This window comes from Megalops cyprinoides, chromosome 6 (genome assembly GCF_013368585.1).
Source record: "Megalops cyprinoides isolate fMegCyp1 chromosome 6, fMegCyp1.pri, whole genome shotgun sequence".
NCBI lineage: Eukaryota > Metazoa > Chordata > Actinopteri > Elopiformes > Megalopidae > Megalops > Megalops cyprinoides.
This window is the reverse complement of record NC_050588.1, coordinates 11,523,667-11,549,654: the sequence shown is the minus strand read 5'-3', so window position 1 is coordinate 11,549,654 and position 25,988 is coordinate 11,523,667. Positions and strand designations below refer to the sequence as shown.

Genomic DNA, 25,988 nt, shown 5'->3' with positions numbered 1-25,988 from the left:
ATCATCCCATCTGGACCAGTTTGCTGCCTTAGCTTTACTCTAGCAATACATTTATATTTATTCATCTGGCAGACGCTTTTATCCAAAGCGACTTACAAGTGAGGTACAATACAACACAAGCGAAAAACCACAGAGAGTCACAATATTAGAAGTACTGCATGACAAGTTCCAAAAGTTGGCAGGGTGAGGTACCAACTAGCATGTGAAGTTAGCGAGCGCGTTAAGCCCTTGCAACCAAACCTACGTTAAAACCATTACAACCAAATCATTACACCAGATCAGCACGTTAAATTAATATTAAACGCAATATTACATATTGATGGTAAAAAGGCAGACAGAAAGAAAATACCTCAGGCGTTTCCTTTACCAGTTTTGCACACAGTCTTTCATGTGGAGTTTTACATGCGCAGTTGTTACTCTTGCCACTAGGTGGTTTAGTTATTTCCCTGTTGATGACTCTAATCCAGTCAGATGTGTTCCCTGAGTGCTTCTCTTTGCATAGATTGTGTTTTATTAATTTGCCCTGTTAAAGTACAGGGGTTATTCGATCATCGATTACCAGTTTTAATATTTATGTTTGTGGATTTGGTGTCACAGATGTCATTAAAAGCATTCAGATTCATTTCCTTGTTCCTTCTCCCTCCTAATTTGCAGTTGGTTTGCCTGGGGCATTTATATTTGCCTGTTTCTCTTCGAAGATGAGAATCTGAAAGTTATGTTACAGCTATCAACAAGTCGATTGTTATTTGCCAAATGAGGAGAAGTCAGCTCAAACAACACAGTGTGTTAAAAGAGTATATCCCTCATAAATATCACCAAGCCACATTTCCTAAATTAACATATTTTAAAGGGGAATTGCACCCTTGCATTTCCTCAGAAATTCCATTATCTGATGGGAATTTACTCCAGTAATAAGAGTAAGTCATACGTGGTTTCAGATGTGCCACTTTCCCTTCCTTGATAGTCTGGGAGGAATTTCCTCTTCTCTTGCTTTTTCCTAGAGTCGGACCAGTTTGTGCTGTCATGCTGATATTTCTCCAGATTTGTACAGACTGCACTAACATACGTATCTCCCAGGGAAATTTGTTCTTTCTTGTGGTTCAGGCCATATGTCTCACTCAAGACAAAGAGGACTGTAAGTAAGTATGGGACAGGGTGGGTGATTTTATTCTGTTGACAATGACACCATCAACAGACAAGTCTCACCTTGCTTTATCTGTTGGTTGCATTGGAGGAAGATCTGGAATATTGTCTTGTATGGCTGTTTATCATATTTTGGAGACCTTCATCTGCTGTCTCAGAATCTATATTAACATTACATTATGTTCATTTTGCAGATGCTCTTATCCAGAGCAATGTCCAGCACAAAATAGTAAAAGTGTACTTGTTCAAGTTGAATAAGCAACCAGGTCAGACCAGGCTAACAACACCCCCAGGCCAGTGAGTGTGAGAATAACACTATTCAAGCCCTACCATAAGTTAACTTGTGCAACCTTACGAGATAGCCTAGAAAGGGACGCCAAGTACACACAGTACCATACATCACATTCACTAGATCACAGAATTAAAAACACTTTGCAACACTAAAAAAAAAAATAAAGTGATCTGGGCAGTACATAGAGTTTGAAGACTGGCTGTAGGCATGAGGGGGCTGTCCCATTCACTGTCCTGTATGCCAGCACCAGGGTTTTGAATGTATGTGATAATAGGAAGCCAAATGAGTGATGTCAGGAGGCGTGTGACTTGACTGTGTTTAAGGAGGTTGTAGACAAGTCGTACAGCTGCATTCTGGATTAGCTGCAGGGGTTTGATGGCACAGGCAGGAAGATGAGCAAGAAGGGAGTTACAGTACTCCAGATGTGAGAGGACCAGGGCTGGAACGAGGAGCTGTGTAGAACACAGTGAGGTAGGGGTGGATCCTTTGAATGTTGGATATAAAGGAGGATGTAAAAGAGGATGTAAAGCATCTTATTCTTAGCCAGGCTGGGCTTTAGGTGGCGGTCCACCAACCAGTGTGAACCGTTCTTCAGACCAGCTGAGAAGCACAGACACCTGTGTGTCAGAGACCTGTGTGCCAACTTCTATGTTGATGACGTTAAGCGTCTGCAGAAAGATCCAGAAGAATCAAGTGGACAGAACCTAGAAAGAGGAGGGAAGGAGAGTGACCCCAGGAAGCTGTTCGAAATGTGTGGGGGTTAGCATTCGACAGTTGCCATACAATTAACTTGCTGGAGCGGGTCAGTTAAGCACCTGTTATTACTACAATAAAATAGAGGTGTACCCTCCTTCTCCACATATATGCTAATTTGATGTGATTTTGATGTAGTAATTCAAGCAATAAACCATACAACATTTCATGTTGTTTTTTTTAATTATTCCAATAAAGAACAATTAACATGAAAATATGTGGAACAATCCTGTACTTAAAAAAAAACATGACAAAAAAAACATGATTTTCAAACAAAAGTCATATTTAAACACCACTTCCAATGTATCCATTTACAATGTGTCAGTCTACAAAAACTGCCAGACCATATCTTTGTACATATATATTTATTTCTTATATATTTACAATATATATTTATACCTTATGTACAATTAGTCTTCTCCCTCTTCAGCTTTTGAGGAACAGAAGAATCCAGACACTTCTGATGGCAAACAGTGTTTCATACTACAAAGGGGCAAAGAGAGATGTTTTCAAAAAGTGCTGAAATAGCTTGAAGTGCCACAATGCTTTCTCATGGGGTAGGCAGAAGACGGACAAGGGTCCGAGATTTTACTTGATGGATATTCAGAATGTTGGAATATCCATTATATGCGGCCTGACATCAACATATTTTACTATTCATCATGACTTCAGAAAAAATTTTATGGTACTTATATATTCATTAGCTCATCACTGAAGACATTCAGGGCCAAATGCAAAGACGACAGAAGTGGTCTGAACTTCGAGTTTAGAGCGAACAGACCTTGGCACTCCATCTGAACTGGAAAGGCTGTTTAAATACAGGTTTAAAACCCTGCTAAGTTAACTACCATTGGCCTAAACAGGCTGGTTAAGAAGTGATTCAAACACATGGGTGCGGTTATATCTCCCATGATGCTCCACAGAACAAGTTACAAAACCTCAGAGTGTAATTTCAGGGTAAGCAGTGCGAAAAGCAACACTGGTGAGCCTTTGGTTATTGTCTGTTTTTTACGTAAAACAATCCCCCAGCTATGTGTGGAGGCTTATGTTAACCTTGGCCCCATTAGTCTTGATATGGAATCAGTATAATGGTGATGCAGTAAAGCCATACAGTAGCGCATTAACTTATTTCAACAACGATCATCTGAACCAGCTTTATAAAGAAATTCTACGAGAGAAGCTTGTGTGAGTTATTCGTTGATGGTGAAACCGAATACATTCTGCGGAGACAGTAGGTCTAACGTGTGGTTCCTCGATCAGGAGGGTGCTGGGTAAATTTGTGCTAGCACCAGTCTGCAGAACCACTACGGGCACTGTCTGATTGTCTTGTCTGTCACTTCAACTGCGTCTGAATCAATACATTGAGAGACAACGTAGCACACTGTAACTGGAACATTACAATAAATACAAAGGCATTCCCTGTGTTTTCTGAGTCCAGCTGTTTTAAGGAGACAGACCTCCCCACACAAAGAGAGACTTCCATGCAAACATGTCATCCTCTTTTAAAAATTTCTTTTTAGCTGTAGTGCCTCTTTTGAGCGCTAAATACAAAAGGCTCCCGCCCACTCTTAACTGTGGAAAGGGTCCTTTTTTGTGTTGGCAAATGTAATCTCAGTTTTTCAAGATTACCTGGCATTTGAAACCGGATAAATATCACTTGCTGACAGTTACTGCTGAAGGCTGGGTGCAGAGGCTTCTGGGAAATGTAGTTGCGAAGGAGGTCCTTCTTCCTGTCCTCCTTTCAGAGCCCAGAATCAGACTGCCTCCAAAGACTCCAGGTCTGGGGGATTGAGATCCAAACCTGGGCCTGTTGGAAGGCCTGGCAGAACAGGTCTGCAGTGGCTTAGTCTTGCTAGGAGAACATGTGAAAACCTAGGCATGTGGTTCTGTAATGTCTTCCCTTGATTCAACACACACTAATGTGCACAATGAGGAAACGGCTGATTGTGCAGTAGTCTCAGGTCTCTGAGCTCAGGGACGGTTGGTCGGTAGCAGGTACAGGGGAGGCTGTGGGAGAGGGTTCGACGTCTGTGGAGGGGAACCAGCAGAGCTGTGCCGTGTGCTTCAGAAAAAAAAGAAAGGCACTGTCCTGTCACATGATGTCAACGAAGAACTCGCAGGGGTTGCCCATGGCGTGCTGGAAGGACTGGCGGCTGGCGGTGAGCTCTGGGGGGACGGCCCCCAGCTCGCGCACCGGCGGCGCCCCTGGAGGGCCGCTGTTTGCCGAGGTCTTGGGCGCCAGGCGGGCGAGGCTGTAAGGTGGGGGCAGGCCAGGCGGGCCGTAGGAGGAGGCGTGGCTTCGCTCGCTGTGCGTGCAAGAGGCGTGGCTGTGCTGCTTGAAGGGGGCGTGGCTGTAGGAGAAGGAGGCGCGGCTGTGCTGGGAGTGGATGTGGCTCCGGTGGGAGTGGGCGTGGCTGTAGGACGAATGCGCGTGGCTGTGGGAGGAGTGGGCGTGGCTACGATTTGAGTGAGCATGGCTGTGGTGGCTCATCTGACTGGCTGACCTCTCGCTCCGCCTCCCTCCCCGGGTGCCCGGCTCTGATTCGCTGCCCCCGCTGCCCGTCGACTTGCGATCCTTCTCTCGCGGCGACGGGCGTCGGCCTTTCCCGGCACTGGGGTTGGACCCGCTGCTTCGGCTGCCTGTGAGAGGAGACACACACAGGAGCCTGTTACTAAGGGCCTTTCACCTACTTCACAGACAAAGCGCAGCGGCAAGTGAACACAGACCTCACAGCCTCTGCTGACACAGTCTTGGCCAGCACAGAGGTACCGCCACCCCACTGGTCAACAGTATGACCCCGCCACCCAATGGTCAACACCGTACAAACTGCCTCTTCATTGGTAAAGTAGTACCAAGACTGAAACTGCAAAAATTTAGCTGTGGTCAAAATCTATCAGTTGATAGATTGCACATTATGTACTAGATACTGCCATCATTGATGGAGAGGTTGTTCTGATGTGAGAACCAGGGCCGAGTTTCTGCGGTGAAACTGTAGAGACAGTTCTGTGTCCTCAGGTTTAAAGCAGGGCTAAGGATAAATTTTCGGTTAACGACAGTCCTAATCTGAAATTGTTTGTGTGTGTTCATTATCACTGAACCAAATCAATGATTGAGCTGAGGGTCAAAGTCCTTTTCCCAAATACATCTCAGACTGCCAAAGTGTTCATGTCAATTTGGGGTGAGACAAGGTTTCAGAGTTATGCACACCAAAACAACCTCTCCAACAGGGATGCAGATATCTGATGATATACAATGTACTGTATCGAATGTTAGACTTTGACAGGTGTTCTTCAGGAAGAAATACTGTTTTGCTCATGCTTTTCACACAATATCAATGTTTCACAGAATACCACACCCTTGCCACGTATTTTACAATTACAACTGCCACAAACAAACACGAGACTGACACTTGGATGTCAATGACAGATTTAATATCTTCTTCAGCCAGAACCCGATACTGAACTCTATACTTCAACATCAGATTCCTCTCTCACAATTCGAACACCCCATCTCCGCCTTTCCTCTAGGCCACGAGGCCTACCTATAGATGACATCTCCCCAGACCAAACAAGTCCACGGTGTCCGGAAACAACCGTGGCTTACACCCCTGCCTGTGCCCGTGGGTGTGGCCACGCATGCGCCCCCTCTTGGCTCCGTACGGCGCGGCAGCGGAGAGGGACACTCAAAAACGACACCACGCCATCAAACATGCTGAGAGACACAGAGAGAGGAGAGGTGCAGAGCAGAGGCAGGGAGCAGGGAGGAGAAGCGGCCAGACGCGTCTGTCTGGGGGGAGGGGGGCGAGCAGCGGTGATGGTGAGGAATGGATGGAGGGATCGAGAGAGAGAGAGAGAGAGAGAGAGAAAGAGGGAGTGAGGCTGTCTTACCGGATCCCCCTGTCCCTGGGATTACCTCCTCCATCAGTCTGCCATTGCCCAGCAGAAACAGAGGGAATAACACAGTTACACACCGCAAAGCACAGCCCTGCCGTGCTGCACTAACACAGGCACGCAGCCACGCACGCTCTCACACGCACCCGCGCGAAAAGCATGCACACGACTGCACGCACACGCGCACACATGCGCAGACACACACATGCACAAGCGCGCACACGTAATTGCACAACTACGGGCGCACATTCACGTCCCTTTCACACGTATATTATGCACACACTCTCTCTTTTCTATAACTCCTGCTGAAAATATGTGTTCACAGGTAAAAGAAGACAGGCAAAGCTGCTGTGTTGATGATGTGCGCATATTTTGGTGGATAACAATAGCGCGTAATGTGACTTGGGCTCATTACGGTATCATACGGTCCAAACTTGGAACTGGCAGACGCACAGATGCGCAACGCAGGCATGCCTCTGACTCATGGCAGTCTGATCAGCGTTCACGGACACATTCAAGCTCTTACACATTCAGTCACGCCAGTACCACCCCCCCTCCCCTTTTTTTTTGGTGACGGGGCCCAAATCTCTCCCCAACCAAGCACACTATTTGCAAATAGCTGAGCGGAAACAGGCCACAAATATCAGACCACAGCACATTACAGCCCCGCGGAATGAGAGGACGAGAGAGAGAGAGGGAGAGAGGGAGGGAGAGGGAGAGACGAACGGACGCAATGCTGTGAAATGGGGCGGGGGGCATGGGTGGGGTAGCGTGGAGGATGTGCAGCAGAGAGAAAAGTCAGGAGGGTTTCAGACTGTTGTAATGTGCAGCACATTGGCGGCCATGTCTTGGTACCACCCTTCCCCTTCCCACTCCAGTCATCTATTTCCTTTCATGACCCTGATCCACTGATCCATTTCATCTGTGATCGGCTGTCTGGTCTGTCTGTTTTCACATGAGCCATCTTCAGACTGTGTAAATACTAGAGCTGACAGTCGATTTCTTTGCAGATTTCTTTTTCATTTTTTTATTGGAGAGGGGGTGGTTAATGTACTGATTAATTTATAAATAATCAAATTACTTTCAATGACCAAGTAACAATAACACTAAGAAGTTTGAACAAGAGCTTGAGGCTGAAACTCAATTTCTTTGACCACACCACAAAATTGTTTTTTTTTTAGTAATATTCTATTGTCAAAAAGCCTTAAACAATAACTCAGTAGCTTTTGTCCACTTATGACATAGTAAAATAATATTCTGGGAACACGGCTCATTTGATTACAAGAACTGAACCGACAGACACTGTTCCTACTGACTAAAATTGCTGTGCTGACCTTTTTCACCCTCTAGTGGTAAAACTTCATTGCTGCAGGAGGCAGTCAGTCAGTCAGTCTGACAGTCAGTGAATGAGGGACAATACCATTTCTAGGACTGCTTCCTCTAGCCATAGCCAAAAATGAAGCATTGATCTCCACCAATCCACCTTTTCAACAGCAACAGCCCCAATACAGAGTTATAGCATATCAGCCTCTGTGTTTGTCTGGCCCATTCAGGAAAAAAAAAAACACTCCAAAAAATTTGCGGTGTTTTTTTCTAGAAAAACACTTTTTTGTCACAAATCCATTTGGAACTTTCACGAAAGCAAGGCAGGGGAGAATAGCACTACCAACCACCTTTAACCCCGATCAAGAAACTGGGCGAGCTGACTTCAAATGGACAGAACAGTCTCCCGATTTTGATGAAACATTGAGTGTTGCATCAAATCACGCTAAATTTTGAGCAGAGACGTATTACTATAATATTTACAGGCACAGAGAAGACATTTTTTACTCTCCGCAGTATCTGTGTCAGGTATGACTGGCTTCTGAGGTGGATTGGGGACACGGAATGCACAGACAACAGCATTCAGCTTTAACTGTGCTTTACCATGGTATCAAACACTGCTGAGCTTTGAATGTTAACATCTGAAATAAGACAGAAAAGCACTTTTATACAAATGGGCATGTGTCATACAAATACATAAATTATTGCAACTTTCATACATGTAACTATACGTATCTTACAGAATATTCTGAGAAACAAGATCGCATGTGTGTATACTCCATAATATACACATGTATTACAAATTTTTGTATTATCTATACACCATTTGTACATTTAGTGCATTGCACATTTTGACATGGATCATTTAATTTTATTTAAGGTAGTGTTACCTTGTTACAGTTTGTGCAGAATTTCCCTATTCCAAACTGAATTAAAGAAAATAATACTGTGTATGTGCATGTATAAATTAACATCACCTTAACTTTATTAATAACAGTTGGAGCTTTGCCAGATCAAACCAATTTGCCTTTGGATTGCATTGCCCATGACTTTTAGGTTGCGTCTGAGATCAAGTAGGAATGCTCACTATGACATCATGGTGGAACTAAAGCTGGAACTGGAACTGGTAAAGCCAGACGGGCAAGCCCATTGACCTTATGTTGAGACCTTACAGCGACCATAATACTGCAGAGATAACATGGCCACTGATATAAAAGAAATCACCTGGTATGAAGACTCAGAGAAGCAAACCAGTATCTTTGACTTATTACATTTTGTCTTCTGAGCAACAGACATCCAAAAAACAGGATCCCATACAGAGGTGAGTGACAACAGCAGTACTTTTTTAGGCAAGCCACTATCTCAATGTGCTATAATACTTAACAACTATGAATTGGTTCTTAAATATTTTCTGTCATTCCAAATTGCATAGTCCAAAAATATACTCTGCCAATTTAGATGAAAAGCTTGTCATCTGAGATTCAAGGCTGTTTTTTTTTTTGTTTCAAGCACTCATTAGAGACAGGAAACACTTATCTTGTGGTCACTGCGGCAAGAAGTCTGCCTTTCACAGCCCCCCTCTCTCCCCCTTCCACTCACCCTCACTCTGCTGGCTGCCCGCGCTGCCGCTGTGGAAACTGTGGCAGGGGTCCGAGTATCCCGGGGGGAAGCCAGGGGGCGCTGTGGGGTACGGCGGGTAGGGAAACGGCTGGCCCCCGAGAGGCCAGGGGTTGGTGGCAGGTGGGGGCAAGGGGGCCAGGGTGTCCTGCTCGGAGCCCCCACCGCTGGAGCCCTCGTTCAGATTTAGAGACGCCATGTCTGGCAGACAAGGGAGAAGAAACTGTGGGTTAAACTGAGTCAGCACGTTTGAGCTCAAACATTCAGTATTACTTGTGCTGGAGCTATCAGTGTGCTAAGGATGCCTCTGGCTGTATATAGAACACAGAGGCTGTTCTGAGGGTGTGCTAATGACAGATTTGGCAGTACTTTGGCAGAGGTCCCCGAACGTGTAGTAGCACTGCTCAGAGAAGGTGATCTTGTTGACGGTGTGCCTCAGGTAGCCATGTTTCAGCAGGCTGCTGGCGTACTTCCTGGCATCCCTCCGGTCCTTAAAGCCCTCCACCCGGGAGTACAGCCAGTCCACCACGTCCGCGCCTGGGCCAGAGACACACACGCACAGTGACATATACACACTGCAAGACTTTGGCAAGACACATACTCACTGAGACACACGCACTGTTCCAGCAAAACACATTTGCTCAGAACTTTACAAACTGTTCAAGCAGGACAATTCATCACAGAGACTTACACACTTACACACTTACACCGGCAAGACACATAGTGAAAGAGACATACACAAACACATTTCATAAAAACACATATTGAAAGACACACACACACAAAGGGCTCACAAACAGTCCATACAGTGTGCTCCACTTGCATGATATTACAGAACACTGTACATGCACAGACACATACCAGGGCGCACCCACACCCACACAGTATCGAATCGTTGCCACTGGGCCCTTACCAATGACGGCATTGGCGATGGTGATCTTCAGCCACATCCTGTCTCTGATCTCCAGGCCCGAGTCTGGCAGCTGCATCACCTTGACAATGGTCGCCATGTCTGTCTTGCTGACCGACAGGGGCAGGTCGTCAAACTCTGAGGGGCACAAATTGAGAAGGGTCACTGCCTCTGTCCCGCACTGAGCTTCCAGACAGGCCCCAGGAAGAGGCCTTGGAGCCCTGCAGCACGGGAGCGGGTGAGATCATCTAATCCCTGAGCTTCAGGCATCTGTCACAGGTCAGAAAATAACCATCCCATGACAGAGAATCAGCCGTGAAAGTCACAGACTGGGGCATTCGACCGTACCGTACTGCGGGTAGGAACCAGTCAGCGCGGTGGTGTGGGAGATCCAGGCCGCGGGGTCAATAGGCCTCACTGGTTCCGCTGCAAAGACAAACACACATCCAGTTAGACCACAGCTCCCTGTCCTGAGGGTGACTGAAGCATTATGGGTAATGAAGTTCTGCATGCACACTCACCTCTGGGGATAGTGAAGTAGCTGCGAGGTGAGGGATCCCAGCACTTGGCCACTGTCAGGCTGATGGGGCTGCAGGGAGACACACTGACAGTCAGCCTCTGTCTGTGATTAACACATTACCAATTCAGTCTGAATACCGCTGACTCCCTTACTTCCCCTGTATAATCAATGCTGGACCCATTCATGCTCCTGGGTCATAGCATGTTGTATTCCTTACAGTACGAACCCAGCCTGAGATTCATACCCAGCTCCCTTCTCGGGACCAAACGCCTTAACTGCAGTGCTCTGCCTGTACTGCTCAATGAGGCCAAGGGAGTGTGGGTGACTATAATGATGCCTCCTGCACACCACTCCCACTGAAACCCATTACTCAAACTCTCCCTTAGACCCGCAGGAGCTCCCTCACAGGCTGCCTGCAAGTGTTTCCGTCCCCAGCCTCTTCAAGTGCCACATTACTCTGCTTGTTGGAAGCTCACAAGCGGAGCTCCTTTTAGCAATGCCACCACAAATATCTTGAAAAGACATCCTTCGAGATACAAAGCAGCCGTGCGGAAAGGTGCCTTGACCTGTCACGGAACCTGCGGCCCAGGGCTAACCTATCGCTACCTCTTTTTCGGGCAGTCCCTTACCCGGTCTTGGAGACAATCTCTCTGAGGATCCTCACGGCGTCGTCGTTGCTCATGTTCTCAAAGTTCACGTCATTCACCTGCATTTTGGGAGACCCCAGAGTCACTCACGGGGAAATGCGCTTTTGCTCACCAGCCTTGTATCCCTGATCACTAGACCACGTCAGTATGTTTTAGAAGAAAGAACACCAGTATGTCACATACGCAGTATGTACATTCACATTCCAAGCAAATGCACTGTCTGTGCCAGTTTTTGCCATTCAAAAGCACCTGAAATTCATTTTCACACTCCGAATACATTTGCAAATACAAGCTGTGGACTAAGTTTACACTAAGAATAGATTTATGTACTGAAAAAAGACAAAAAGTAGTACCCACTAAGCAAACACAAAGTAACCAGCCCACACAAGGCTGGTTTACAAGCGTTTTGTGCATCCAACAAAACGCTTTCCCTAGGTTTTACCTTCTCATATACCCACCCTGTGCGCCAATTAGGCAGTAAAGAAAATTTTTAATCATTACACGGTGTGTAAATAGCAGCTGTGGGTACCACGTTAGCAGCAGCGGTATTCATCTTACACGGGCTTAGAGCGAAAAATACGAGCATATGATAAACCTATTCATGAGTGTCACTATGTTATATTGAACCATCTCCCAGAGGGATTCATTTAATCCCGACCAATTGCATTTACACTGCCATTTGACGAGGATTAACGGCCCGATTCATCTGATCCCGGCCACACGTGCCTGCTGACTGTACCTAACGCAGCAGAGGTTGCACAAGGTTCTGAGGCTGTGGAAAAAGGGAACGTCGCTTTGCCTTCTCTTTAATCTTTGAAAAACGAACCGGGGCGTCTTTCTACCGCGGTCTTTCTAATCGCTTTAGCGGACTATCATAGCCTCGGTGGCGGGCAAATCCCGTGCATTATTTTAAGCGGCTTTGCGAGCGCGGGGGTGATAAGAGCCGGCCGCGTTCGGCGATCCGGAGCGATCGGCCGTCCCCCGCCAGGCCGCCGCAGGGTTTTTTTTCCTTTCTCCCCGTCGTCGTTTTGTTCGGTTTTAAAAAGGCGGTTTACGGAGTCCTCTGGCAGGTTGCCCAAACGTATATCGCGGCGTTCCACATTTTGCAGCAAAAAAAAAAAAAAAACGCCGGCGGCGCAGTCAGGGCTGTTTGTTCATGCGGCTGCGTTTCACAGCGTTTTGTTATGGAGATTTCACACGCTTTCCCGCCGAACGACATCACAGCCTTGCCGTGCGTGCGTCTGAGGGAGAGGAGGGCTCTGCAGATGCCGGGCTCCCTCCGTCACCAAAACATCTGCCAAAAGGCCAGCAGACACAGCAGCGCTGGCCGCAGCGTGGAGGAAGAGAAACAGACGACACCGAGCTCCGTTACAGAGCGATGAGGTGATGGAGGATGCATGCGGCGACCGATAAATTAAAAGACTACTGGGTTACACGCGGCAGCGTAGACGGGAAAACTGGTTTGACCGAACAGAGCTGGTATTGCCTTTCAAACCCTTCCATCTTCAAGTACATATAATGCCTAACGCTGATGTTACGTTAGTGAATTAGGACTGTTTTCAGAAGGGTTCATTACACAATATGGCCCAGAACCATCCTTGCGTGTGCGGTTATCCGAACGCTGTAATGCTATCTGCGTTATGTCTCCTTCCTTACTGATGGCCTTCGGCTGGAATGCTGCTCCCCCCTCCCTCACCTGTAAGAGCATGTCCCCTGGCTCGATCCGGCCGTCCGCCGCCACCGCGCCCCCCTTCATGATGGAGCCGATGTAGATCCCCCCGTCGCCCCGGTCGTTGCTCTGGCCCACAATGCTGATCCCCAGGAAGTTGTACTTCTCTGTGAGAGAGAGGAGGAGAGGGGGAGAGAGAGAAAAAGGAGAGGGAGAGACAGAGAGAGGAGAGCAGTCAGCGCTCCACTGCTGGGGGACCGAGAGCCTTCAGCACAGGGCACGTCTGACTGCACCAAGGCATAGTTAATCTGGCCTTGAAAAATGACGGAGAGACATGTAGGGAGGGAGATCGATAGAGAGACAGAGGGAGGGAGGGAGGGAGGAGAGACAGAGGGGTGGCGGGGGGTCAGGGTCACACAGCAACCAGCGCATGGAGGCCTTACCCATGTTGAGGGTGACGGTGATGATGTTGAGGCTCATGGTGGAGTCTGTGATGCTGCTGAAGGAGGATGACTGCAGGAGAGAGAGGGGACAGTCGGAGGACTCAGTGAGCCGAACGTACGCACTGAGCACGTCCTTACAAGTCACTCATACATAACCTGCCGGAACTTCGAAAACTGGGGGGGGGGACAAAAACCTGTGGTGAAACGAGGGCGCGTGTAAAATGAGAGGGGCGCCGGCGGGGGGAAGCTCACCCGGTCGATTTTGGCCACTTTGTGCCGCCGCCGCCGCCGTTTGTGTCTCCGCATCAGCTGGGAGGAGGAGCTCCGCTCCGTGGAGCTGCTGAGCCTGCGAGTGGGAGGGAAGAGGCGGGTGAGGAGCCAGCAGCAGATCTGCTCACACTGAAACCAGGCTGCTCTTTTTAATCCGGATTCAGACCATATGTGAACGCGCAAATCCAGGTAAAGGCCAACTGAAGAGTTTTCTGGTGATGATCTGCTCACTAAAAGCGGAGGTTCTGTATTATTCCTGCCTTATCAAGTGTGACATGAACAATCTAACTCAAGAGTCTTCTGTTTATAGCTTTCTGATTCCCCCTGGAAATGGTCCAATGTGAAGTGGTGTGTGGCAACCTGTTTGTAAATAGCGCTACATAAAATAAAGACTGACTGACTGACTGATTGATAACTCTGGTATTGGAGTAACAGAGTGCTGACCTGCTGGCGTCCTCCTCCTCCTCGCTGTCGATGAAGGAGCTGGACTCCAGCTCACTGCTCATCATGGAGGCGCTGTCGCAGCCCATGGCGGAGTCCCGCGCCACGCGCTCGGCCTTGGAGTGGCCGTTCACACGAGGGACTGAGGAAGAGTGCACAGAAACACACACCGGGTTAGGGTCACACTGCGTTCGTTTGAGGGTCAAACCAGGAGGGACAGCTGGGGGGGGGGGGTCATACTAGGAGACGAGGATGAGATGGCGAAAGATGGAGAACTTAAAAGGCTCCCCAAGGTGACTATGTGGAGAAACTCAGAGAAAGCGCCTGGCTTGACATTCTATGGATTTGGAAAACAGCTTTGCAGGAAGCACCGACTTGGGGTGCTTGGTTCATCCAATTCAACACTTTCCTTAGGGTTCATTTTAAAATACAGTAGGCTACTTAAATATTTACTTTCAAATACTAATTTCATATGCGAAATATCTTAAAAAAGGTGCCCTTTAAATGCTACACACTCAAAGAGAGGTCTACAGTAAGTGCACAGAGAAAAAAAGTAGGAATGAAAAGATAGTGAAAGAATAAGACTTAGTAAGAAGGCCAGGATTCAGACAGAGACAGAGACACAGATAAGGGAGAAAGAGAAGGGAGGATAAGAAAAACTCGTTCTGAAAAGGATAAAGATTCATATTCCATATGAGAAAATCCCAGAACTGTTTCTATTGAAGGCTACTAAAAAGTACCCATTTTCTGCCCTAGTTTAATATTAATATTTAAAAGGATGTGAGGATGAAAAAGGCCAAATTGGTCCACTGTGGCTTGTTCTCTTGCTGAGAGATGATCTTTTCTGAGAGGCGACAGATAAGAACTCTTCTAGCGAGCGCTTAGAAAGAGGCCAATCACTTCTCAGGTGCACTCAGAAAAGCAAACCCGTTGTCCCTCCTCCCCCCCCCCGTCCCGTACGTACAATGCCGTGGGCGTGGCTGCGTCTCGGGGTGGCACCGTATTGGCTGGAAGGCCCGGGTGAGGCGGTGAGGTCGCTGGGAGCCCTGCTGGGCCTGGGGCCTCCGCGGGCGGCCGAAGCATTCCAAAAGCGTGGGCGTGCCCATCATTGCTCCCCCTGCCACGTCCTCGCAATGGCATGTGGCGTTCTCCACACAGCACTCAGCCAATCACAGATCCCATTCCAGCACACTCTCTTCAGCACACCTCAGTCCTGCACGCAAACACCAAGCGCCCGTTGGAGGGATGACCTCACCACACCGTCTGGGGGCAACAACACACGCTGCACTAGCGCACGGACCGGACAGCGGCCGCCCCACGCACGCAGGTGCGCGCGCGTGCTCTTCCGCCGGCAGATATGTGCTGCGGCGGCAGTTTTGTTAATATCTCTATTTACTGCCGCGGATCACACAGCCGACGCACCCTGACTGACAGCTCAATCATCCCCACTCTCCCCCCGCCCCCCGCTCTCACAGCTGCTTCGTCTTCCCTTACAACCGTACAGAGAACGGGCGCGCGTCCATTGGCCAGCCGCTGGCTCCAGCTCTCATCTACAGCGGCAAAAAGGAGGAAAAGGAGAGAGGGACAGGGGGTGTGAGAAGGAGGGGGATAACGGCACAGAGAGAGAGGGAGAGCGAGGGAAGGAGGTGTCACGCGCTCATTTGCATACGATCGTTCTCTTTTTCTCCTTGCCTGAATGGATTTCTGAAACGCCAAGCAAATGGCTGCTCGCAAATGATTCCCTGACGCCTGGGTGCAGCTGGCGCGCACGCAGCGTGCTGAAGACCGACTCGCTTTTCTCAATAACCATACAAGCGAGCGCTGGGGAGAGTCATCCATTACAGAACAATATTACACAAACGGCAGTGAAATTGCATTGGAAGCGCTCAATAAATCAAAAACATTTGTGGGGACTTGTAAGAGCCCGCAGCTGTGATCATATTGGCTTCTTACAAGGGCCACAGTAACCATTTCGGGCAAAAACAGCAAGTAAAGGTGTTTTCCCAGTGTAACTCAATAATACTTCATAATGTCACTTTCTATTTTTGAATAAAAAAATCCCAACATTCCCCCCCCACCCCCCAAACCATGGGCAAAATTGGCATTGTAAATCCATACACCATAATACAGGAAGCTACATTATGTATTTGGTCAGAGAACACCATTGTCTGTGATGGATTTTCATAGCATTGCCTTTGAATACTATCCATTTGCTGAATATTAGAGACACAATTCATGCTAAATATGTTAGTCAAGGGTGCAACGCCTCATCGAGGACATGAACCTTCACCCTTCTGATTATGAGCCTAGTTCGCTCACTGCACAACCACACTACCACTTCACATACTCACAGTGTAAGACGATTCAAAGTTTCAATGAATCATAGAGGATTTTAATGCCATCGGATAATTAAGCCACATTAATTTTTCAGTCTTCAAGGATTCACAGCCTAGTAAAAATGAACTTACATTTTACATTTTATATATCCATTTATACACCTGGATGTAGAGTGACAACATCAAACGTTCCAGATTTTAATACAATCAGATAATTATAGAGAGTACATTTTTCAACATTTTTACATTCATTCAGACAGTGCCAATGACATCCATTTTTGCATATAAACTTGAGAAATATTCTGTTTAATAGCACATGCTGTGCTCATTTTGGACCAGGAATACTTAAGTGACCCCACTGGAGAGCCTCAGTCTCCACTGATCATGGTCTTAATTGAACTAATTTAAATGCTTGTTGAAGCTGTGAGGTCATTTAAAGAGAACCTGAAACCCTGCTGGACTGCAGCCTCCAGGATGAGGATCAGTCACCAACCAGGATCAGTTATCTGTGCTTTAGACACTCCCACCAGCTGTGCTAATTCCTGCTTTATGGGATTATGGTTGGTAATACTGCAACTTGCCTCTTTTTCAACATGTTTTTACATATTTATTTTTCTCTGAAAATCAGCATGCGGTTGGATTAACATGAATTTGCCCAAAATGGTTACAGAATCCCATGTAGCCAAAGTTAGTTTACATAGAAATGATTTTGGGGGTGGGTGGGGGGCGCCGAGATGCTTCACTTTATCATTTTGAAAGGCAAACCAGATGTTATGGATTTGAATTACATGAACAAGAAAGCTGTTGCTAAACTAACCTGTAACTTCAGCTCAATATTAAAACGTGCAATACAACTACTGCTACTACTAATAGTAATCTAATTGAGTTGCAAGCAATGGATTATTATACTAAGTGTTTTCAGTCGTGTTTACAATAATGTTACCACAACAGTGTGAGTTAGACGCATAAATATGAGCCTATACAGTATTACGATTTTTCATAATTGACTAAATCTTGATAGAGGCACTGTAAAAATGCGCGTGCTCGGTGCCAGCACTACTAAAAACAATGTATGAACGACAGGTAATTTTAGCACCACAAGCATCAAATTTCTGCTAGCCACTTTCGTCACACGTATCTGTAAACGTGGATTTCCACAGCAAAATTTTCTACAATTGACTAATATGGTAAATTACCGAACACGAGCACGTGCCCGGGGGCCATGGAACTAACAGCACTGTTCTACTGAGACACCTCGCCTGGGATCGCATTTCCGAAGCGAGCTGGAGTGTTTCAGGTAAAAACCCCATCCGCGCAGCGTTTCACCAAAGTCCACTTAAGAGCATACGACTGTGCATCACATCTTTAACAAATGATCCATGTGAGCAGTGTTATTTACATCTGTGTACCAATTACAATGGACTATTCGTGTTGAGCCTAAAAAAGTTATCAGTTATTAAGGTAATAAACCTGCCTTGCAATAAAGAAACAACGCGGATAATTTATGTACTACAGTACGTAAGCAGTATTATTTTACTGCGGGGTAAGAGGCATATGAAACTCTTCAGAGACGTCCACAGGAACAGTGCATACTCGTCACATTTATTCCACTCTAATTGTTAACTGCATGTTATCGGGTCAGTACCACCAACAGTGCTGTTAATCGATATGGCTCCTCCGCTGCCATGTGTGGCCCACGGGGGGCTTAGGGACACGACATAATGCAGCGCTTATTCCAATTTCATTTCTGCACAAAACCCTCTTACTTCGCACCTCACCAAAAGCCGCTTAAAACACTATTATGCAAGTTGTGAAATCATACAACGATTTCTGCGAAGTCAAAATTAAGCCCCAGCGAACAGCTGGCCTGGCAAAAAAAAGAAAATCCTTCAGAAACTGTTGTGATATCTACTTTTGAACGGGAAAATAAGACGTTGACAACTGAACGGTAGTTATTAAGTTAAATATGCTACGTTAAACAGATTCTTGAAAGGCAGGCAGTTTCTGCGAAATCGTGAATTACTGAAGTACTTTGGATTTATATCCCACTTAATGTACGTTCATAATAATACAGAGGAAAAAATGCTAAACATACATTTTTCTAAACAAAATTGCATAAATATGAACTAGGAAGAGTGCTAGTTTTATTCAAGTAATCTGAAGCATCTTGTTTATTGTTGCTGCATCTCTAACAAACGCTAGAGTTTCGTGGAAACAAATGCAATCTTACCTCAAGCGGAGCGGACGGAGTCTACAGCTATGCTGGGGCGCTGCGCTTAGGATCTCATCGCGCACACAGGCTCGGGAGCGCGCATCAAACCTGCCCCCGCCACCCGTGCTCGCCCACACTCGGCTCGCTGGGAATCGCTTTAACTCCCTCGGACCAATAGAACGTGGGCATTTCGCAGCGCGATGCTCGGTCCGGCTGAGTTAGCGCGCCCCCTCCGAGCGGGGCTGTCATGGTCTGCGAATCGTAAAAGATCAACCCCCGCCGCAGGTGCTCCGTGCCAACAGGTGATTTATAGGCCAAGGCTCGCCGGCGGCCATGTAAGTGAGAGCGCACATTTCCCTACCCTTTTCCCCGTTTCTTACTCGACACCCACACAATGCCGCGCCGCGCTCTTGGAAAGACACCAAGCCTCCCGTTCTGAGGAGATAAACGATATCCTCGGAGAATTATCTGACTGAGGGGTGCATCAGACTGGTACCAATAAACACACGGGCCCTAAAATCTCCTTGGTGCGCGGGTGTGTTTTTACAGCGCTTCAATTATCGCAATACACATCCTGTAATTAAGTGAATGAAGCACAACAGGGAGAGAATTCTTGGCGCACGAACCGCATTAGTTTTATTGTAACAATAACAATTAAAACAGCATGGCTGTTGATAATGGGGGACATTATTGTAATAGCCTAGTACAATGTACAATGTTTCTTTGTTGTCTACCACATTTTTATAGGGCAACATTCCACTACAAAACAGGGCCTGTTGTTTTACTCCTAAAAAAGGTGGCAGGTAATGCACTGGCAGCAAGATCACTATAATGTGCAGATGTGCAATACCAGCACATTAATTGCGCATTGACCATGGGGTGAAACACTCATTTTAGCATCAGTGGAGGAAGGACTACAGTCCTGGTCACGACTGGCTGTCAGTCGCCTTCCAGCAGACCTGTGCTACAAACAGGCAGTAAACAAATGAGCAAAGTTAGCTCCTGTTGATGAAACAGATCTTCTCACACAACCACTCTTTAGCCCCTGGGCCTGAAACTAATGCGCACTCAGCAAGCAAGCAAGCTATGCATTATTCAGCCCTTCTGAAGTTTTAAAGAGAAACAAGCAGGATGGTTTCACCAAGGTAAACAGGGTATTTTACCACCGCCATCATCATCATTAGAATTTCTAGCTTGCACCAGTTCATAACTCACGCTGTGGGGCTTCTAAAGTAGAGTCAAGGTGGTTTTTCATTGGCGTTTTAAATAAACTGCACTGCTCTGCAAAGCCACTGTCCTTTCAGGCAACAACAACTCCATTTTTAGCCTTTCTGGGTGTCCAGGTATTGGCATTACTACCACCTCTTTAACAAAAAAGAAATACAAAACCCTGTACAAATACAGCTTTTATCACAGATTACTCTCCGATTGCTTCGAAGTGACAATATTCACCTAGAAAGAACCTCTCATGAGCATTTAAATATGTGACTTGTGCATATATATGGTTTTACTGTTTATTGAGTATACCTTTATTGAGTTTGCTCTTTCAGCATGTGATCCTCCACTGAACGGAGCTGTAAGCATAATCTATACTTGTGTTTCTACTGTCTAGCTTTTCACACAATTCCTACACAATGCATTTGCCACCTTGCTCAGACCATATGATGATATGCTTGTATAATCATTGGTGTCTTCAAGTGATCACAGAGCTGGAAAATGCAGCTCTTATTGTCAGTCTGGCTTTTCCCCATTCGCTAACGAGAAGCTCTGGGTAGTCAGAAAGGGTGGTTTGCATTACTGATGAATGAGGATCGTATCTGAGGTTTAGAATACTCACTACATATCATAACACAAAATTCTAGTGTTTCACCACATCCCCTTTTAGTAGGTTTCAGTTAGTATTTTATATAAAAAAAACCTGTTTCCAGAAATTACCTTGTTGATATTAATTATCTGTAGAGACACAAGAAGGGAAACTTATTTCCTATATTTTAAGTCCTGTAGTTTGCAATTGTGAGGTGATTTTTACAGTTTACACCATTCCCCACCAGGTGCCAAACTACCCACTTCAAATAGTGGAAGAATATTTGATGATTTAACAGAAGAGAATGTTGGTGTACTTAGAACTGACAGCGTTTCTGACAGAACTGATGAACATGTGTGGTCTCAGAATCTCAAAGTGCTAAATGTAATTCAGAATCGCAAGTGTGTGTGTGTGGACTGAAGATAATAGTGAGAATGATCATAACGCCATCACACCCTCATATTGTGACTGAATATATCAGCATGTGGCTGCCAGTATGATTCTCAAACTACATTAACAGATACTTCACTAACAAATGCAATTCATAAGGAATTATTGTAATTATTGCCAAAACCACTATTCAATATGAAATTAAGATACTCTTTCCTGACGACATGTCCACTTGTCCTGCTTGCGCCATACCAGCAAATAAAAGATGACTGTTTAAGTAGCCAAGTTAGTCATAACAACAAAGAAGGTTGTTCAATGAAGGGAAATTATTAAGGCAAGATTTCCCACAGGCAAACTGCTTCTTGAAGAGATCAATGCTTAACATATTACTGTAATAAAACACGATGACAGTATGTAGCTAGCTTAGCTGTAGCTATCATCTTATTCCAGCAGACATGGTCATAAAATTAGCTGCATAAAGTTGTGAGACTTTTTTCCAGGGCTAATATTTTTTTTTTTGAATGACTACATTAATACTGTAATTCATTTTACAAGCACTCTAATCCTTTTTACCGCTCCCGTTCCAGATGCGAGAAATAAACAGTCATCTGCCTGTACCGTGTAAACAGCACGCCCTGCAATGCTTTGAGGTTCTCCAGCGTGCGCCCGTCTCCGTTTTCACCGTGTTTACCGTGTCTTTTTAAGCGGCTGCCCGGGCGGCCGTGTGCGTGAGCGAGGCGTGCCGTGGGGGGGGGGGGCTGGATCCCCGCCGCTCGCGGTTAATTAGCACCGGCGAGCCCGCGAGGGCGGGCGCCCCGCTGGGGTGCGGGGACGGGAATGGGAAGCGGGGCGATAATTACTCCTTCAGCACCTCGGTGGCGGCCCCACTGTTCTCAGACCCGAGAGGCGGAGGATGCAGCCTTGCTTCGCTTCCCCCGTGGAGCCGCGCCACTGCCCCCTCCAAATTCTTCAGGGTGGGGGGGCGGAGGAGATTGATGTTGTGACAGCACACAGATCATTGGTTAGATAAAATCGGGGGAGGTTGTGTGTGTGTGTGTGTGTGTGTGTGGGGGGGGGGGGGGGGGGGCTGATATCTGGGTCCCATTATCCAGATAAATAAATAGCTCTGCGCGGCTTTCCTGTCCCTGAGGGGTCCCCAGCAACACAGGGCCACTCGGCTCCAGGTCTGGGGTGCTCTGCTGCCCAGCTGCTCTTCCATCTTCAAACTACTCACACCCAGAGCTGGGGAAGCAGGCAGGGGGAAGGCCGATATCTCAATCACGACCATGATGTGTTGAATCAGGTGGCTGAGTGCCTGGCTGGAAGGAAAGCCTGCAGGGATTGGGGGCCCTCCGGCACCAGCGCTGAGAAGCCCTGCTGTAAGCTACCCATGGGTGATCAATCCCGACCTGATTGCTTTCTCCAGCAGGGTCAAGAGCAGGTTTGAAGCAGCCAGCGGATTTGTTTGAAGAGGACCGCGTTTGATATCCCCTCAAAAGGCAGGCATGCTGTGGCAGCTCTGGTAATATGCTGCAGCTGAGCACACACTAATGCACCGGTGTCCAGTGACCCTCCTTCCGATTCAGGCCTTAATGACTTAATTGGAGCCACTCACTGGACGAGAGCTTGAAACACCTGCTATTGCAGGTGTAAAGTCAGCAGCCGGGGGTGAGATCCACCTCTGACGCCTCCCGGAGGGCAGCTCTCCAGGCCCATGAGAACAGGCGTATCCATGCTAGCGCTCGGATACAGGGCAGCGTCCGGCGGCCAAACCCCCTCAAAACCCCAGCGACGGATCGGCAGAGCACGGAACGCTCAAACTGGGTGAAGCACGGAGCCCCGGGCTAAAGTAAGCGTCCTACATACGGAGCGCATCTTTAGAACATACCAGGGGGGATCAGCCGTTCTGCAGAGAGCGCGCGCAAATACCCTGGGACCCATCCAGCGCCGGCTTATCTGCAGTGCATATGTGGGCCCCTGGCGCGGCGCACTTTGAAGTCGCGATTAGGATCGGCGCCGCCAGCACCGCTCCGGTCCTCGTGCTGGTGCAGACTGTATAGCTGATTGCTGCATTTGGATTATGGGTTCTTTTCAGCGTCCATTTTGATTCATTGACCATAAAAACTGACGACGGACCGTGATGTGGACCGTGCAGCGTGAGAACACTCGTGAAGTTGGAGCACAATCTCACGGTCCACTGGCGACGCGCTGTGTTCACCTGTGCTCTCTTGACAGGTTATAAACTGGCTGGCTGTGAACACAGGCAGCAGCTGTACAGAACTTAGTCTGGCCTCAAAACATATTGATAGTTCTTGATAAGAGGGCCATTTTTCAACCCTTTCTGCATTTTTCTTTCTTAATTATAACCACACTTGACATTCAAAAGGTTAAACCACCTCATTACCTATGCCCAGTCCCTTAGTGTTGCTGTGCTTATGCAAAGGTAAAAGTCACTGGAGTGATCAATGAATCACACAGATGCTGAAAACATAATAAATATACACACCTGTATATTTTCTGAAAGTGTATGGGAGCAGATGGAGTAATATATGATCAGTGTATACTATATATGGATGTGATCAAACTAAGGCATAGATGTAGAGAACAGAATGGGAGCGGGGGGCCTTGTCTACAACATTTCAAAATATTCTTTAAACTGATCCTTTGGTTGCGTTCCAAATCTTTTACCTTGTTCTCTACTCCCGTCGGCAATACTGATCACAGGTCAGTGCTCTGCATAGAAGTAAACAACCAGCTGCTCCATCTACCGTTGTCCTCTGGTCCAAGATCGGTGTTACTGAGGAAACTTGGGAACAGGTTTGTTTTTGAGGGAAGCTGGAAGCGGGAATTTTGGAAACCAACCCTTGGAGGTACGTTGCAACACGTCCATTGGTGCGCGCACACACACACATATACACACACACAGATTCCACCTCTTAATGGAATACAGTACTGCACTCATGTAACAAGCTCCCAGGTCCTCTTTTCTCATGTCTACACCACTCGTTTATTTTCTCCAGGAAGCCTTCACCAGTGTCCCCCCCATAGACCCTCATCTCCGGTTTCTAATTAAGCCAAGTTAATTAAGGAGAGCTATACTAACGAGGGGCCTGTGCAGAGAAGGCGTGTGTAGAGCTTAGGGCAGGAAGGAGAAACAGATCGAGACAGAGAGGGATTACAAGGCATATTAGCGTGTGTGTATGTATGTGAGAGACAGAGCTGCTCAGGGAGATTATAAATGTAGGTTCTCATTGTGTGTGTTATCAGAATCATTCCAAAAATAACTGCGAGCCTGGGAAGATTTGGAGGGAAGGAGGAGAGGAGGGAGGGGTCTGTGAGGGCGTGGGCAGGCAAAGCCGGGGGTGGGGGGGATAAATATAGAGGGTATTTCCTCTTAAAAGGGTCCGTGTGGCTGCAATGCTGGGCCGCTCTGCAGCGGGGTCTCTGCAGCCTCCCCTCCCAGTGCGAGGAAGTGGCACATGTATAAATACAGTGCAGGGGTGGCGTGCCGTGTTATTATGGGAACAGCGCACAGGCCGTGCTCATGCGTGTGGGTAATGAAAGGGAGCAGGATAACGCTAAGCCTTTAAACGCTGCCTGGAATGGCGATGAACGGGAGTCCTTTCGCTCTTTGTCCTTATTGGGGGGAGGTTTTGTGTGTGTGTTTGTGTGTGTGTGTGGGGGGGGGGGCAGGCGGGGATCACTACTGATCGTGGGAGCTGGTTTAGGGGTTCACTGTCAATCGTTTAGGACTCAGCGACGTTACCATGGACAGCTCTTTCAACCCGAACAGTGTTTTCTCTGTGATGGCACAAACCCACCTGGAGAAACAGTGGCAAAGCGGCACCACGCAAGCTCTCCCACAGTGAATGTGTCAAATCCTACGTGGACACACACATACATGCACGCACTTGTACATACACACAGCACGCACGCACACCACCCCAATCAGCGCAGTCCTTCTACATCCAACACTATGAAGCGGCTTTAAGGTGCTGGCAGTTGTTTTTTCCGATATTCATCAACAGACAGCTGAGCTATGAGCAATAATGGACTGTGAACCATTGCCTTTGTATGGTTCAAGAGCCACACAATCAATACAGTTTAAAAACGCTGGCCTTTTTTCCACATCAGTCCTGCGTCTCTGTGTTTGGACGCCTCACTGAGGCCCAAGGAGGCGAGGAGCATTCCTTCCCCATGAGCCCTTCAAAGTTTTGGAACAGCTCTCAGCGAGGGAACAAGCCATGCGTGGGTCTCTCCAAACGACCTTTCCTGATTGGAACCATTCTTGTGTGAGGATGTGTGTGTTCGCGGTCAAGAAAACAAACCCTCCAAAAAATGGTCCCGCAAAGAAAAACTAATAACAGAATCCTTTCTTTAGATGTCAACCCACCAAGCTTCTAAAAAAAATGTTCAATGAAGTGGCTCTGTTTGCGAAACTGAAAAAGAAAAACAAACTCAGCTAGCCTGTAATCCCCTCAGAACGCGAAGGGCGGCCTTTGTCTCCCGCCTTTGCAATCGCGTGACCAAAAAAAAGAAAAAAGGACGGATGAAGTGAAATGATGAAATGGGAACAGAGTCTCCTGGACCTGTCTCCGGGAAACAGGAGACGAGTTCTAGAATGACAGAGAAAGCAACCGGGAGTTCCCGGGTCATTCGGCAAAAATGTCGAAATGTGTTTTCCGTCGGCGTCCCTGTAACCTGCCACCTCTCTTGCAGCTGTGTGACTCGCTCTCACGTTACCCTCTCTTCCCGAAACGGCCGGCGGCTCCCCGTATTTGCGGGCGGTTCCCTGCCCTCGTGGGAGCTGTGGGCTCGGGGAGGCATTTTGAGCACGGGAAGTGGTGAAGACCCGCGGTGCTCTGACCTTGGCTCCCCATTCCCCACCTTCTCCTTGTCTTCCTCTCCATTCTACTCTGCCTTGTGCCTCTTTCACTCTCTCTGTTCTCACCACCTCCCCTCTCCATCCTCTTTCTCCACCCTTGTCTCTAGTCATCCCTCTCTTTTGTATCATCTGACTGTTGCCTTCTTCTTCTCTCACTGTCCTGTTTCACCCCTTTCCAACTCTCCCATCCTCTATTTGTCTATCCCTCTCTCTCTCACTTTTTTCCCCACAGTCTCTCTTCCCCCCAGTGTTACCTTCTTTCCTCCTCCACTGTCTTCCTTTCTTACCCCTTTTCTTTCCTCTTCCCAGTGTTAAGCTCAGAACACACAGTATGATTTTTTCAGTGTGGCACTTCCATTGCGCTACATGGCTACATGGCTGCTATTGGATCTCTGGAGAACTGACGCATAGGGCCTGAGTCATAAGAAGTCATAGTATGCAT

The 25,988-nt window shown here is 47.3% G+C and overlaps 1 protein-coding gene across 4 annotated transcripts in view; it reads right to left on the bottom strand.

Moving 5' to 3' along the window:
* Positions 1–3,194: 3,194 nt before the first annotated feature.
* LOC118778762 (segment polarity protein dishevelled homolog DVL-1-like) overlaps positions 3,195–25,988 on the bottom strand; it is a 44,179-nt gene continuing 21,385 nt past the window's right edge. Inside the window, exons 1-13 of one of the 4 annotated variants that reach the window (XM_036530457.1) lie at positions 18,486–18,621; positions 14,884–15,132; positions 13,923–14,061; positions 13,461–13,554; positions 13,209–13,278; positions 12,793–12,932; positions 11,079–11,155; positions 10,451–10,518; positions 10,278–10,355; positions 9,933–10,067; positions 9,389–9,556; positions 9,002–9,220; positions 3,195–4,828 (exon numbers count right to left, since the gene is read on the bottom strand). In XM_036530457.1, the coding sequence (XP_036386350.1) occupies positions 4,281–4,828; positions 9,002–9,220; positions 9,389–9,556; positions 9,933–10,067; positions 10,278–10,355; positions 10,451–10,518; positions 11,079–11,155; positions 12,793–12,932; positions 13,209–13,278; positions 13,461–13,554; positions 13,923–14,061; positions 14,884–15,028 (1,881 nt within the window). In that variant the 5' untranslated portion in view covers positions 15,029–15,132; positions 18,486–18,621 and the 3' untranslated portion in view covers positions 3,195–4,280. Of the gene's footprint in view, positions 4,829–6,076; positions 6,115–8,005; positions 8,044–9,001; positions 9,221–9,388; positions 9,557–9,932; positions 10,068–10,277; positions 10,356–10,450; positions 10,519–11,078; positions 11,156–12,792; positions 12,933–13,208; positions 13,279–13,460; positions 13,555–13,922; positions 14,062–14,883; positions 15,133–18,485; positions 18,622–25,988 lie in introns of those variants that run through there. The other 3 variants (XM_036530456.1, XM_036530455.1, XM_036530458.1) reach the window with 3 other exon arrangements.